This window comes from Triturus cristatus, chromosome 3_1 (genome assembly GCF_964204655.1).
Source record: "Triturus cristatus chromosome 3_1, aTriCri1.1, whole genome shotgun sequence".
Taxonomy (NCBI): Eukaryota; Metazoa; Chordata; class Amphibia; order Caudata; family Salamandridae; genus Triturus; species Triturus cristatus.
In genome coordinates, this window is record NC_140583.1 from 328,360,868 (window position 1) to 328,376,845 (window position 15,978).

General features: G+C 41.8%; 1 protein-coding gene across 1 annotated transcript in view; it reads left to right on the top strand.

The window, feature by feature from the left end:
- Window positions 1-15,978, top strand: part of LOC146860197 (stimulated by retinoic acid gene 6 protein-like) — a 425,550-nt gene that overhangs the window by 397,738 nt on the left and 11,834 nt on the right. The window contains exon 17 of the mRNA XM_085646323.1: window positions 13,875-14,012. Within this exon, the coding sequence (XP_085502449.1) occupies window positions 13,875-14,012 (138 nt within the window). The remainder of the gene's footprint in view (window positions 1-13,874; window positions 14,013-15,978) is intronic.

A 15,978-nucleotide genomic window follows, 5' to 3' on the forward strand; every position in this document is an offset into this window, starting at 1 on the left:
GGCAGGGAAATTGTCATCACTTCATGCGGTCATCCCAAACTTCTTAAATAATTCTTTGTTTAGTAAACTTTTCTTAATATATTCAATTCTCATGACACTTCCTTTTCACATGCATCTCACAAACTAGATATATACAATTTATATATCATTTCTTCAGTTGAGGATCTTTTCCCAGTTTTGAAAAAATAAACTGCTACTGTCTAGTTTATAGGGTCGGTCTACATGTTTCAGCTATAATTGACCTAAAGAGTGTCTAGCCTTCCTCAGGACCTAACATATAAGCTACCTCCGTTCATGGCTCAGAGAAGCCCGGGGTACCGACGGATAGAGCGGTGCCTCACGTCCTGAGCAGTGGCCAGGTGAGGTGAGGTTTTTTACCCGTACATTGCGGGTGATGTACCAAGGAACAAAACGATTGGTGTGATATGTTATACTTTATCATTTACTTTCTACACTGATATTCCATATTCTTTGCACTTTTACGCAGTAGCTTATATGTTACGTCCTTAGGAAGGCTAGACACTCTTTAGGTCAATTATAGCTGAAACATGTAGACCGACCCTCTAAACTAGACAGTAGCAGTTTATTTTTTCAAAACTGCCGTAGCACTGTTTTTAACCCTGACACTAAGAGATACATAATAAATATATTTTCTCTTTGGAGCCAGTTTTACTTCATTATTTTGCACTGCCCCCACCACTCTATAAAACATCTCAGCTCATCATACCTTGGATTTTAGTATATCCTAGGAGTTCCTATAAAACATCCCAGAGCTCCTCCCTCACAGTGAAGGGGTTGTAGCCCTCGGCTGTACCAGGGTTTACAGCCGGGAGGAGAACCCAGATAATGAAGCACGTCACCAATTGGTGAGTGATGGGACTCCTTTAACCCTTATGGGTTGCCCACCATAAGGCTTTATTTGTTTAGTTATGTTTAGAAACTGGTGAGTAGTGTAGGATGCCAGTAGGCACCAAGTAATAGTGCTGACCTCGAGACAATTGAGTGTTTTCATAGTCATTTGGGAAGGTATCTCTGTAGGCCGTTAAATATTCCCCTGTGGACCCTCCTTCTCTCTGTTTTACTATCGGCATCTTGATGACGTCTAGTTGCAATCTTGTGAATAGTCCTTCTGCTTTCCCAATTTTATCGCAACTAACCACAGTTTTCCATCCTGGGTTTTGCAATTGGCAAGTCAAGCACCGTTGGCAGAGGCTCTCTGCAACTATCCTGAACTTTGGATTAAACCACATTTGTCTGAACTTTCTGATCATGAGATCCCTCTCAACGTGTGCAACCCCATGATACACCCTAGCCATTTGTGACAACAAGCTATCTGGCATTATTGCTCTACCATCTGGACCCACACATACTTCATCATCAGCCCTTCTTGTGCAGCCTGTTTTGATCCATCATTCCTCCTCTTTCATGTCTGCCTCATCCTGTAATTGTCTAACTTCATCCCATGTTTCAAAAGAAAAAATTGGTAACTTCCTTTTCCATCCCTCTGTTCAAAGACCTTGTATTGCTTGCACAAAATTGGGCCACTTGGTCTGCGTACCGATTACCCATTGTCATATAATCATTTCCTGACTTATGTGCAGCACATTTGACCACTGGAATTTCTTTTGCCAATTGTAGTGCTTCCTTAACATATTTGCCATTTTGTATAAGAGATCCTGAAGAAGTTTGAAATCCCCTTTGTAGCCACAACTGACTAAAATCATGTACTACCCTGAATCCATATTGACTGTCCGTAAATATGGTCTAAATTTTTTTCCAACTTTGCATGCCTGCGTCAATGCAAACAACTCAGCAATTTGGGCGGACTTAACTACTCTTAGACATGAAGCTTCAATAATACCTGACACAGTACATACAGCATAACCGGACATCAGTTCTCCATTTTCTCTTCTCAAACATGACCTATCAACAAACAGTACAAAATCTGATTCTTTAGGGGAGCATCAAGGAGGTGAAGCCTGGGCTTGGTACACATCTCTGTCACATCCAGACAATAATGATCCACTTTCACCTCTTCACAATAAAAATCAGGCAACAAAGTTGCTGTATTCACCATGGTAAATCTTATTACACTTACGTTCTCAGCACCCAAGATTACACTTTCATATTTAGTCAGCCGACTAGGGATCAAATGTTGAGTACGAGTCCTTGTTAAAAGGATCTCAACTGAATGTGGTACATACACTTTGAAGGGATGTCCCATCACAATTGATTCACTTTGCTCCAAGCTTACACAAGTAGCAGCTACTGCTTTTAAACAGCCAGGTAATGCTGCAGCCACTGGGTCAAGTGTAGCAGAAAAGTATGCTACGGGACGTCCAGACAATCCATGTCTCTGGGTTAACACTGAGAGTGCACACCCTTCTCTTTCACAGCAAAATAATGCTAATTCTTTTGTGTAGTGTGGCATTCCTAACACCTGACACAAACAACTTTTCAGTTTTATGAATGCCTCGTCACTTTCATCATCCTACTCAATTGGATCTGTCATCTATTTTCGTGTCAACCTTATTAAAGGGTTCGCCAGTAATGAAAATCCACTTATCCCTTGTCGACAATATCCAACCACTCCCAAAAACATTCACACTTCTTTCTTAGTTTTAGGCATACTGATTTGTTGAATCACTTTTATTCTTTCTGGTGTCACTTTTCTGACTCCCATTTCTATCTTATGTCCAAGATTTTGAACTTCTTGTTTACGAAATTGTAATTTGTCTGGGGACACCTTGTGTTCTCCTTCTGCCAAATGGTTCAGTAAAGCTATTGTGTGAGTGACACAGGCTTCTCTTGTCTTTGATGCCACCAATAGGTCATCAATGTACTGAACCAAATCTGAATTCCCTGGGATCATCAACGTCTCTACCCACTTTTTCAAAATTTGATTGAATATTGACTGACTTTCTGAGTACCCTTGAGGAACTCGGCACCATGCCAAAACACGGTCCTCAAACCAGAAAGCAAAAAGATATTGGCTATTCGGGTGCAGTGGAATTGAGAAGAATGCGTGACACAAATCAATCACTGTATACCAATGAGCATCCCATGGTATCTGATAAAGAATCACTGCTGGGTTTGGTACTACAGGACAACAAGTTATCACTAATTTATTGATTTTCCTAAAATCTTGTACTAATCTATATTGTCCACTAGGCTTCTTAAGTCCCATGATTGGCGAATTACAAGGACTGCCTAATATTTCTTTTAAGATTCCTTGTTCAATCATCTGATCAATTACTTGGGCTACTCCTGCTTTCTCTTCAGGGCTCATTTTATATTGTGGGGTGTTTGGATATATTGCACCTTCTTTTACCATAACTGTGACAGGGTCTACCTCAGTCATTAGACCAATTTCTTTCCCTGTAAAATCGAATACATCTGACCTCACTGTATTGCTCAGCTCATCAGGCCAGTCTCTTTCAGTAAGAAGTGAAAACATCTCATCCACTTCTGTTCCCTGTTTAGCTAGCATCATTTTAAATGCTATGTCCTCATCCTGTGTTTGGAAGGCTACACCATCAGGCGTACAAAAGATGGTGCAATTCATTTTGCACAATAAGTCCCGACCTAATAGATTTACTGGAATCAAATCACATACCACAAATCGATGCAATTCTTTGAAATTTCCAATATTCACTCCCCTTGGTTTCGTGATCGATGTCCGAATCTGCTTATTTGAAACTCCTACAACTTGGATAGTTTCTCCCGAGAGGGGTAGGTTTGGGATTTCTGCTGTTCTCACAGTAGAACGGGTAGCACCAGTGTCCACTAGGAATGTGATATCATTGCCCTTGACTTTCCCATCAATAAATGGACCTGACTGATCTACCACCAAGGATCTGCCAAGCACGCACTCCTCCTCCCCCCTCAGGCAACGTCATTGTGCCATTCTCAATTCATCCGCATCACTCTGCATCCAAAACTGTTGAACGGTCTGTGTATTATTACCACTTTCTCCTCGGAATCCGGTGTTCACACTGTATCTCTGCACCTGAGCATTCACATTGCTGGGCAAATGGGCTTGAGGCACTTGTAACTGAGGAGTAACTATCTGCTGCTGTTGCTGTTAGTTCACAACCACCCCATTCTGCATCTGTGGATTTAAAATCTGATTTTCCCCATTATTCTGTTGAAGGTTTCTACACTCATTTTTCCAATGTCCAAGCTTTCCACACCCATAACAAGGATATTTCTTTCTCACTTCTTCTCTACTCATTCTTCCTTTTCCTTTACTTTCATTCACATTCACATTTTGACCACTCTGATTCGGTCCGTTCATCTGATTATCAATCTGGGAACTTGAATTTGCTTCATGGCTCTCTGCCATCTTCACTTGTGCCCACATTATTTTCTCCTTCAACTTTTTATGCTTTGCATCAATGTCTTCACTGCAGTATTTTGCATACTTCAGAATGTCATCGATTGGCTTGGTTTGCCAACAAAGCATATGCTGCTGAATCATCTGACTTATTTCTGATCTTAATCCGTAGACAGATCTATATACAAAATGTCCCAATGGTAATTATCAGCCCATTTCCCAGCTGCCTTTCTTGGCTAAGGTGGTGGAATCACATGTGAACTCCACTCTGTCTAAATTCATCGAGCAGTATGCCCTCCTTGATCCATCACAACATGGCTTCCGTCCTAGGCACAGTACCAAGTCAGTGCTATTGGTCGTGTCAGAAGCCATTAGGGGCAGTTTGGATGCAGGAGACTCTGCTGCCTTGGTCCTTATGGACCCAAGTGCCGCGTTTGACACCGTGTCCCATAAGATACTTCTCAAACGCCTACAGGACATTAGGATCAGGGATTCGGCTTTGGCTTGGATTTCTAGAGGAGAGGTCTTTTCAGTTCTTAGTACCACCTTTCTCCTCTCAGGAGTTTGCGTTGCATCAGGGGGTGCCACAGGGCTCCATACTAAGCCCACTTTTGTTCAATCTATATGTCAGCCCCCTGGCGGAGGTGGCTAAGGGTAGGAGGTTGTCCATGGTGTCGTATGCTAACGACACCCAATTGGTGATAGCTTTCTCGAAGAAATGCAACATCAATTTGGACAAGTTAAGGGAAGATCTTCTGGTGATCTCCGATTGGATGGCAGCAAACTGTTTACAGCTAAATGCCAGTAAATCGGAGATTCTGTTGTTTAGGAAGGACCGGGATCTATGGTCTGAGCAATGTTGGCCGGACCGCCTCAAACCCGCCCCACCCCCTAAGGAGACTGTAAAAAATCTGGGCGTGTGGTTTGATAATGGCTTGACTTTCGATAAACAAACGAAAGCCGTTGCGGGGGTCTGTTTCGGGCTCCTGCGTGGCCTAAAACCTTTGCTCGGGTTCTTCCCTCCCATGGTGCGCCAGACCATTGTCCAGGTGTCCGTTCTGTCAAGATTGAACTACGAAATTCCCTCTATTTGGGCGCTAACAAGGCTAGTATTATGCGCCTGCAGAGGGTTCAGAACGCGGCAGCCCGGATTCTGGTAGCATTGCCTAGATCTTGCTCAGTGGCGCACGTTCTCCCCAAACTCCACTGGCTGCCGGTTGTCAAGCGTATTCAGTTCAAGGCGCTGTGTATTTCACATAAGATCTTGTCACGGCAGGCTCCATCGGGGCTATCCCATCTGCTGGAGCCCTATGTTCCTAGGCGTTCGCTGCGATCCGCTGACCTTGCTCTGGTTTGTATTCCTCGAGTCTGGAGAGCGAGGGCCGGGGGGCGCTCCTTCCGCTGTATGGCGGCGAAACGCTGGAACTCGCTCCCGACTCCTATCAGAATTATTCCGAATCATTTCACATTTCGCAAGGCCTTGAAGACATGGATTTTTCCTACCTCTGCTGTCTAATCACTCTGTCTCTTTCCTAGGCTCTCGTTTTTGGTCCTTGGTCGCGCTGGGACGCCTCGTCGCTGAGGCAGCCATGCGCATAATAAATCTGAAATAAAATAAAATAAATAAATATCTTTATCACCGATGTTCTCAAATCCACTATACTGTTTACCTGCAGTAACCTTTCGTTATATGCATGCACTGACTCTTTAGGTTCTTGAGTTGGTCTGTCTATTTTAACCCAATCTGTTTCCTTTGGGGGAATTTCCCTTTCAGAAAAGTAATCCCCTGATTGTACTTTTTCATTACTTCCTCTGAAGGTGCTCCTGTTCTCGCATCTCTGGGATAATCTTCGGTTGGCCAATCAACTGTAATCTTACATTCCGTCCACATATCTGTCAGTACCACTATATCAAATAAACCATCCAAATCTTTTAACAAAACCTTTGATACCTTAACAAATCTCTCCACCTGTTTGTACCATTCAACAGGTTTCTATCTCAACCTCTGGAAGTCATTTGTAAAAGACAAAATATCCTGTCTGCACCATGGAACATGAACATATCCACCACCTGGAACTTCTCTCATTGGACACATCTTTTCAACATGTTCCACTTCTCTCATCGGAAATGCAGATAACTCCTTAGCAATCGCCTCCTCTCTTTTCTTAGTCCATCTACTTCTCCAACGATCTACATCTCCCCATTTCTTCAAAAGGCGTATCAATTCCTTTATTTGCAATCTCCTTCCTGACGCATTCAAGCTTTCTAAATCTTTTTCAGTAAATTCTGCTATATAATGCTTCTGCAGTACTTTTGATTTTTCTATATTTATTCCAAATTCTAATGCCACTTCCGCTATTTTCTTATGCAAATTATTTGCCCTACAGGTTATACTCTTACATAGAAATAACAACTCTTCATCTTCATAGGAACCCAATCTATCAAGACCTATTGTCCCAATGATCATTACTTCCAAATCCACCCTTAACTTACTTACATCTATATTTTTTGTTTTCTTCTTTTCTAATCCTTTCACCCATTCCTCTAGATCTTCAGGAGAAAATCCAGTGGAATCCCCTGCCACTGGTGGGACAGTTGGTTTTTTTCTTTTCACAATTGTAGTCGAGATTCTCTATGGGGTTTCTGTCACAGCCTCAATATTTGGGAGATCTATCAGTGAAACACTCGACTCACACTCACTAATTTGATCGTCTATCATAACTAACTCATATTTGGCCCTATTCTGTGAAGATACTGCCGTTTGGGATTTTGGTGTACCTCGTTTGTCTCCATACAATGGAATCACAGGACCAATTGTTACTGGTACTGTCAGTGCTTCCGCATTTAAGCCCAACTGATTTATCTTCAGAATCATCTCCTCATTGGTTTTGTTCAATGCATCCCTTTCTTTCTCTTGCGATGCTCGAATAACTGTTGGATCATATAGGACTTGTGGAACCAATGGAGTTCCCATCATGCGGGCACTTGGAGTGGTATCTTGAGCACTTTCCTGAAAAGGGCAGAGGTCTCTTTATCAAGATGTCCTCTAAAAACTCATCATCAGACTCATTACACCCTATCCCTGTCGTACCCATATATTTTGTTTTCTCCTTGCATTTACTCCCTTCTAGATCCTCAGCCAATAATACGAGATATAAACCCTTGGTTACTACAGCCCTTCTCCATCTTCTCATCTGAGCTCCTCAAGTGTCAAATGGGTATCTAGGCAAAAATCCTGTATTGATTCTCATACTGTAGTAATCACTCCAGACTGGTTGAGATGTTTTAGGAGTATTAATTGTAGATCAATAGTACAGGAGTAATACAGCTCCACCAGGAGCAGCCAGCATGGTCCTCAGCCCTTATCCAACTGTGGTTTTCATACACCAACATTCCATGTTACATCATCCTTACAAGGTTCCGCTGGTGGAGCAATGGACGACATAAAATACAATATAGTTAGGATATAACATATTCTCTTTTCTTCCAAACAGAAAAGAGAAAAGTAAAATCAGACGTAAAAACTAGATGAACGTAAAAAAAAGGAAGAGTACAGGAAGAAACAGGGCAGAGATAGAGAGGAAGAAAATAACTAAGAAACTGAGGAAAAAGATAAACACAATCCAAAAACCATCCTCATTTCTATAAATAAACAAAAGAAGAACAAGAAAAGAATAGAAGGAAAAATCACCAATGACTACCACCTGCACAGCCATTGGCCAGACAGATGTGCACAGAGGTAGGTCAGAGCATGATGAAACAAGAAGACAGAGAAGAATAGAAATACAATATATAACTCATACTTCTCCATAATATAATAAACATTTGAGTAAAAAGCAGTACTGGGCTACATTGTTGAGAATGAAAGTGAAAACAAAGTTGAGTGGAAAACTCCCAGTGTAACGTGAACCAATGCACTATAGTTAATGGACAAGAACCAAACTATACACCCATATAGGTAACAATATGAAGGTGCAGAGGCAACCACAAGAGAGGTCTATACATAGTGTTGCACTCAGTGGTGAAGGTGTAAGACCGTGAGATATACATCAACTGGAGGTCTATTGATATGCACATGAAAGAGGGAAAAAAACCAAAAACACACCTCGCAGGGAGGTCAAGAAATGTGCATGTATGTGCGGAACAGCAGCCTCACAACGTGTTAACCTTGAGAAGGGTGCACTGAAACAAAAGAGACATACCTCTAGGAGTGGTAAATGTTGTGCACTAGAGTAGCAGGAATACAACCCACGTGAAACACCTCATGAAGAGGTATAAACATTGTGCACTGTAACAAATGGGCAAAGAACCCATAAACAAAACCTTAGACACCCTATGTAGAGTAAAATTTAAACGTAACCCAGGACTGAAACCTAGACATTGTGCACTGTGTGAAGGTAAAAACATTGTGCACCGTACAACACTAAAAATATAGTGCACCATACAGAAGAGACTACACCCTATGAGGTAAAGATAATGTGCACTGTGTCAGTTAACTGTGTAATTAGAGTAAAGCCTCAGGTAAAGGCAAAAACGATAAGTACACAGACCTAGCGTAAGGAAATCAGGCCAATAACATGTGTAACTGTGAAGACACAATTTGAGGATAACATCCCACCATATGAGCATGCATGAAAAACGTGCAGTACAGGTCCAGACTAAATACTAGTATTGCCCAGACAGTAACAAGTTGTGGAAAATTTGAAACATGAATAATTATCCCTCAAATTAAATCTGTGATCTCTGTGAAGGTTCCATTTCATGTGGCTTCATCCCGAAAACTGCTAACTTAAAAACAGTACCTGAGAAAACCATCATACACTCTGATGGCACAAACGACATGACAGTTCAAATGGTGCCATCTCATTCAAAGACGAGACAGTCCAAACGATGATAATCCCACGTAGTAGACTCGAAAGAGGTTTCATTGAAAGAAACACTACGCTGCAATATTCTTTGGTGATAGAGGCGCATTCACTCAAAACAAGATAATTCATACGCTCTAAAAACAAAACAATCTCTCACTCGGAATCTTCCCATCTTGACACGACGTCCATGTTAGACCTCTTTGAACTTCCTAGGAAACGTCGCGCACTCAGGGTATGCGTGGATGGCATAGCGGCATACTCCGCCAACTACAAAATGGCAGTACGTTGGATCACAGCATGCTGGATGGTTCACGGCATGAGCATGCTCCCAAACAGCAAAAAGGTATCACAGTTGATGAGAAAGCGTATCGGTCAAAGTTCTCTAAATGACGTGAGGCAGCACAGAGAAGAGACTGCACGCGACCTAAAAGAGCGCACAGGTGAGAGTGCACGTGCTGTGTGCGTGCGCACAGTGGAGGCTCGAGCGATATTTTGAAAGACGTCATGAAGAGTTCATGAGTGGCTCCGCACGATACCTAGAAGACGGTAAGATGCGCGTGGGCCAATTTTGAAAGGTAACACAGTTAGAGTCTCAACACCGCAAAATAATCATGGACAAAAACTTGCCTTAACAAGGACACTGGGAAAGTTCAGTGTTGGTCTCTGCCGAGGTAAAGTTGAACGCAGAACAATCAGACAAGTGCTGCATACACCATAAAACCCTTGAACACAGATCCATGAAAAGATTCATAGTCGAGGAGTAGGCATGGCTGCACCATGCTCCTAGCGCCGCGATTCTCCCTGATTTTTCAAGCTAGTGCAGGCCTTGATGTGTACAGATGTTCACAGAGTTGCAGTATGTCCAGTTGTATTTGGTGCTAGCTGCTTGTATGTTGAGAGGTTCTAGGAACAGCAGGACCAGATCAGAACCGCAGAAATCTCTCTTGATGACTGCCCAGGCACTCCCCCAAGTAAGCGCTCTCTAAGCAGCGGAGACAGGCAGTAGAAAGTGAGTGTAGGGACAGAGTTCTTGAAACACTGTAGGGACAGCAAGAACAGACCTTTTGGGATGCTGTAGGAACAGCAGGCAAAGACTTGGGCTGCGTAGAGACTGGAACTGGCACTGTTGCGTAGAGGGCGACCGATGGGAGGTCACTGGTGGGGCTGATGTGTGCCAGTAGTTGAGTTAGTGCAGCTGTAGACAGAGGAGTTGCTTTAGCTTGAGAGTAGGTACTCCAGACTTGAAATTGAAGGCCTCAGAGGTAGCACACCCAAATTATTTGCTTCAACTCGTCACCATAAAATTGTAGTAATCACTCCAGGCTGGTTGAGATGTTTTAGGAGTATTTATTGTAGATCAATAGTCCAGGAGTAATACAGCCCCACCTGGAGCAGCCAGCATGGTGCTCAGCCCTTATCCAACTGTGGTTTTCATACACCAGCATTCCATGTTACATCATCCTTACAAGATTCCACTGGTGGAGCAATGGATGACATAAACTACAATATAGTCAGGATATAACACATACCTCCTCTATATTTCTAGCGCTCAAATGCCTCAACTTCCCGTTCTTCCAAAGCCTCATACTGTGTTAACCTAGGATTTGGTTTCAATGAATTCATCCTGTTTCTCAAATTTTGAACAACTCTTACATTAAAGGTACCATGTTCTGGAAAAGCTAAAACACCATCATCTTTTGTTCACTCCACCCAATTTTCCAACCATACACACGTATGATATCACCTTTCCATCATCATATAGGAAGCCGATGTATTAGGAGGTGGCATAAGAATTCCATCCCTAGTTATTATGCGCTTGTCCTTCTTAGAGAAATTCTTAATCTTATTAATCAACTTATTTTATTCACTCGTCTAAATTGAAAAACTCTTTGAAATTTCACTAAACCTATTATTCCACACTCGTCCAATGCCTGCGTGACTCACACCAACAACCCAATCAGGATTCACTACGTATTTTTGTCTTCGCCCAATACCAACACTTTGCCGATCTATTGACCAATCAGGCCTTTCAACACACCATCTTGTCTGACCAATGACAGCGCGCCTCTTTGTGACGTTAGTACAGCTCCTGCTACTGACCCTCCCTTCACAAGGTAATAGAACAATATATGTTTTCGTCTTTCGTTATAAAATTTTTGTTAGTAACAACGTAAAAACAGCGCTACTCTGTCTGCTCCACTAAAACAAGATAGTTTCTTCACTCGGTACAAAGAGAAATTTCCTTCCTGTTACTACGAGTAAAAACCCCTCTTTACTCTTCACTCAAGCTCTGGGAGGACCTGTTACTCCTCTAGGGATACTCCTCCTTCGGGTAAGACCAAAGTTTCACAGGCGGGCCCTCTGCTATCAATCACACTCTACTTTTGTACGATATAGTCCCTACTGTAATACTGCCAGCCCTCCGTTGCTTCTCAGTATTACGGCAACAGATGAGTAACCTTCTGCAGTGTGATTTCCATTTACCACACTCTTCCAAATTGCGTTCCCGGGATTCCCAGGTATCTCTGTACCTGTGCTTCCAGACAATATAAAATTCAACACTAACTCTTTATGCTAAAACATATAGTCAATTTTTCATAACAATAATCAAGGATCATTAATCACCAAACTAATCGATAATAACCATCACTCTGCTACCAAAAAAACTGATCCATCGAAAGGCCAGGATAAACTTTTCACACATCAACGTATCACTTACAATGGGCCCATATACACATTTAGATTTCCTGACTGTTTTGCTGGGGGTAAAGTTTTCTTTTCTTTGATCTGAATTAGTCTATGCCTAACTAATCTTCACAGATCAACACTCTTCCTTTGGTCAATGGACCATTAGTCGAGTAGTTGATGGTGATATTTAACAAATTCATTAATTTATCCTCTAACTTCACAGAAAAAATAATCACAGACTCCAGGTAAGATTCAATGGATTTATCTAATAATTCAATCAAAATGAACGCTCATTTGTATAGATTTACAGTGCAAACTCCATCAACTTTCATGGGAGAGAAAAATTCATTTATCAAACAACATACACAAATGCATTCAACAATTTCAACGCATTAGGAGTGATAGATGAAGAGACAAAAGGACATAGTATCTCATACGTTGCAATGAACATTTTTATTCACAACAGAATTCTATTTACCTAATACTGGAATGGGAAACCCAACCCCTGGCCAGAAGGGTTATTGGGGGTCACCTGATAAAGTCAGGAGACTAAGACTGTAGGACAGGTGCAGGATAGGTTTATACTTACTACACTTCTCTGGAACCCGACGCACCGGAGCACATCCCTCTCTTACACTCTCTCCCTCCTCGATATTCTTCCGCAAATCTTCACTCTAATTAGGCTTTCTTACAGTATTGAATCTTCCCAGTCTGTTCTTCTCAGTAGCAGTTCTCGCCTACTCCTCACTCAGCATCAATGACTCTTCTTAGCAGCAGCAACAGCAGCAGCTCTATATCTTGATCTTAAGTCGCTGAAATAATACCCTTTAATTTTGCCTGTCCTACCCTCACGGTTGCAAATGTCTGTGAATCCTGAACTGTGATTGAGGCAGGGGAGTTGTCATCACCTCATGCCGTCATCCCAAACTTCTTAACTAATTCTTTGTTTAGTAAACTCTTCCCACTTATTTATTTAATTCTCATGACACTTCCTTTTCACATACATCTTACAAACTAGATAGATACAATTTGTATATAATTTGTTCAGTTGAGGATCTTTTCCCAAGCACTCATCCTTGGGTCTTGGCAGACGATCAATGTCCCGGTCAGCAGGTCATTCCAGGACTCCAATGTGCAGACTCAACTTGTGTTATGTTTCACCTGCCATCTTTTCTTTCAGTTTAGCATATCAGGCCCACAACGTTCACTATTAACGAAAGAATCATAAACTGATGTTAATTTCTCAAATATGTTGTTATCACTGTTTACCTCCCCCTTCTACTCTATTCCATGTTATTTTCTTCTTTGTTAAGCAAAGCGTTAGCAGAGAAAAACTTATTTTAAGATTCAGGCAAGCATATGCCAGGCATGAAGTACTTCGACACCTACAGTTAGCAACTCTTTGCGCCTGTGTGAGAGTTTTAGTCTCACATGGGTTACTCATGTGGTTACTTACGCAGGACGGGTTCACACATACGCAAAGCGATTTTCGGTTTCAAGCGGGATTTCAGTTACGTAGCAAATTATCCTTTGTTATTTAAGCATGCAGAAAGCCTTTTCCCTCATGTATGAATGGTGTATGTGTGTTCATTTTCTTTCAAAATCTCTATTCCTACTTGTTAGCACATGTTAACGAGAGGTTGATTTGAGCAAGTTTCTTTTCATTAAATCCTTGTCCCATCAGTGGGATCGCAGTTTCATTTATTAAGGTTAGCTTTGGGCGCTTTGCAAAAATAATTGGTCTAACTACAATCTAGTAGATAAAGTAGTTTAATAAGTGGACCATAAGATTTTCTTAAACTCTGACAAATCATGAAAAAAACAAGAGACTTTGGAGAGTTTGGAGTGTGAATTAAGCCTTGTGTTGATAGTTGTGTTCCTGCCAAAGTCTATCATGACAAATTAGGCTTGGAAAGGAGGAATGCTTTAATAGTGATATGCATTTTGTGTTAAATTTGGACACGTTTTCTGCCTATCCTTAGGTTACTGCACATGGGTTGGAATGCTGCGCGTGGACTTCTACCACACTCATCCCGTGGCTGTGGCTTTTTGCCACCTACTGTTGGAAGAAAGAGAGTTGCGTAAACAACAGGCTCAGCCCGACGAGTTGGCACCTCCAGGTAATCAGTATCAAAGAAATAACAAGTTGAAACAGCTGGACATGTTCATGCTTCCAACTTTGTGGTTGGAATCTGGCGTACCTGACGGGGTGCACTACCTGATAGTCATAAGCGCCCTAACTGGGTTGCTGCATGATAATATTTAATTAAAACACCACACGTGAGGGAGGCCGAGGCTGGAACTGCCACCCTACCCCATACATTGGTCCCAACAAGGGACAAACTGATACTGCAACCATCCTAGTTTTTTACAAGGCTTTGCTAATGCTGAAGATATCTCTTCTGAGGGTCGTTGGAGGGCGTCCCCTGATCAAAGGACCAATCTGCATTCCCCACAGTGCAGATGTAGTGTGTGAATGAGGTTGGCTTGGTGATGGACACATTGTGTAATTACATATGTCACACATGATGTCAGAATGCTAATGCACAGCTGGGTTTAAAGCGGGCAGGTGGGTGGAGGAGATGGCCCCAGCTATGCACCATCTCCACACCCACACCATCTCCGCCACACAACCCACACCCTTGTGGCATTTGAGCAGACTCTAGTTTTTATGTTATGGGTATGTTAGCTGGAATGTCATTAGTGGAGTCCTGATGATGCCATTATTGATGTCAGAAAGGAGGGGTTTATTAAGTGGTGCATAAGATAAGGCAATGTCTTTGTAATTTGTACACTGATTATAAAACTCAAGTAGTGCCTTTGCATTCTTCAATAAATACTTCAATTTTTCTGTAGCTCAATCCAGAAATACATATAGATTAGTACAGGACTATAGAAATCTCACTAGCCATAATAGATCGTATACCTAGCAAAATGCACATGATGTTGGACTTCTAACAAATCTTATGCGTCAAAAAATATAAAACAACCCTTGCCATCAGTGATGGTGTCTTTGGCCAATGTATTACTTTTGCAGCACAATATTTGTCAGTATTTTCTACACGTTTACCTTAGGGGCTATACAAATAGATAGTTAGCCCAAGTATTCAGGAGTTCTTACAAGAGGATAAAGAATGGCTTTCTTATATTGATGATGTATATTTTTAAATGATGATTTTCTGGAGCACCTTTGTGAGGACAGTATGTTTACCATTATTGCGCTAGAACATTTCTGGAAAGGTAAAATTGCATTTTAAACTGTCTCTTTCTCGGGATATTAATTACTATATCTTTAATAAAGAAGAGATATGCAGCTCAGTAAAAACAAGATCATTGTAGTGTCAGCAGCACATACGGTGGAGGCTGCAATGAAAGTGAACATTTCAAATTCCAAAGTTTACAACTTCACAACGTCATTGGATGCCACGGCCTGCAAAGCCGGGTGCATTCGGTATACAATATCAATGCCAGCAATGACTTGGGAATCACGAGCTTTTCCCAGTACCAACAGGCAGGAGCAAGAACGCCACCCATATTAGTTTTAGATGCATATCTTACCATACTTTATACAGACAGGTCAGCACCTCCGGTTGTTAGCACAAAGCACAAATAAGCTTTTGCTTGAGCACTGGAGGAGGGAAATCTCGAGGGTACTGAGTTTGAACCCCTTCCAAAATATACAAAAACCCTTGGTGACACCACTGCTCAGTTAACAGCAAGGCAAGTTTTAGCGTTATCCCTATAGAAAGCCAACCAACAGGTACCTACCCTCACAGTTTCATACTCAGCTTTCTTTGTCCAGGGATTCTGTGTATAATAAATATTGGCAGCAGAACATTTTAAAGATTCAAAGGGATGACAAATAAAAGCAAATAGGTTTGAGAATGAGTGGGATGATTTCAAAAGAATCAGCTCTTTTTGCATAGGCAGCAGATATGGGCACACCAGAGTGTCGCCACTGCAGCATTACCTCTAGAGTGTATGCTGACATTCTAGAGTGCCACTCACTCCAGAGGTAATGCTGCAGCAGACTCTGCTGTGAGAAGAATGGTCGTAATCAGCTGTTAAGTGGTAGCCTTAACTAGA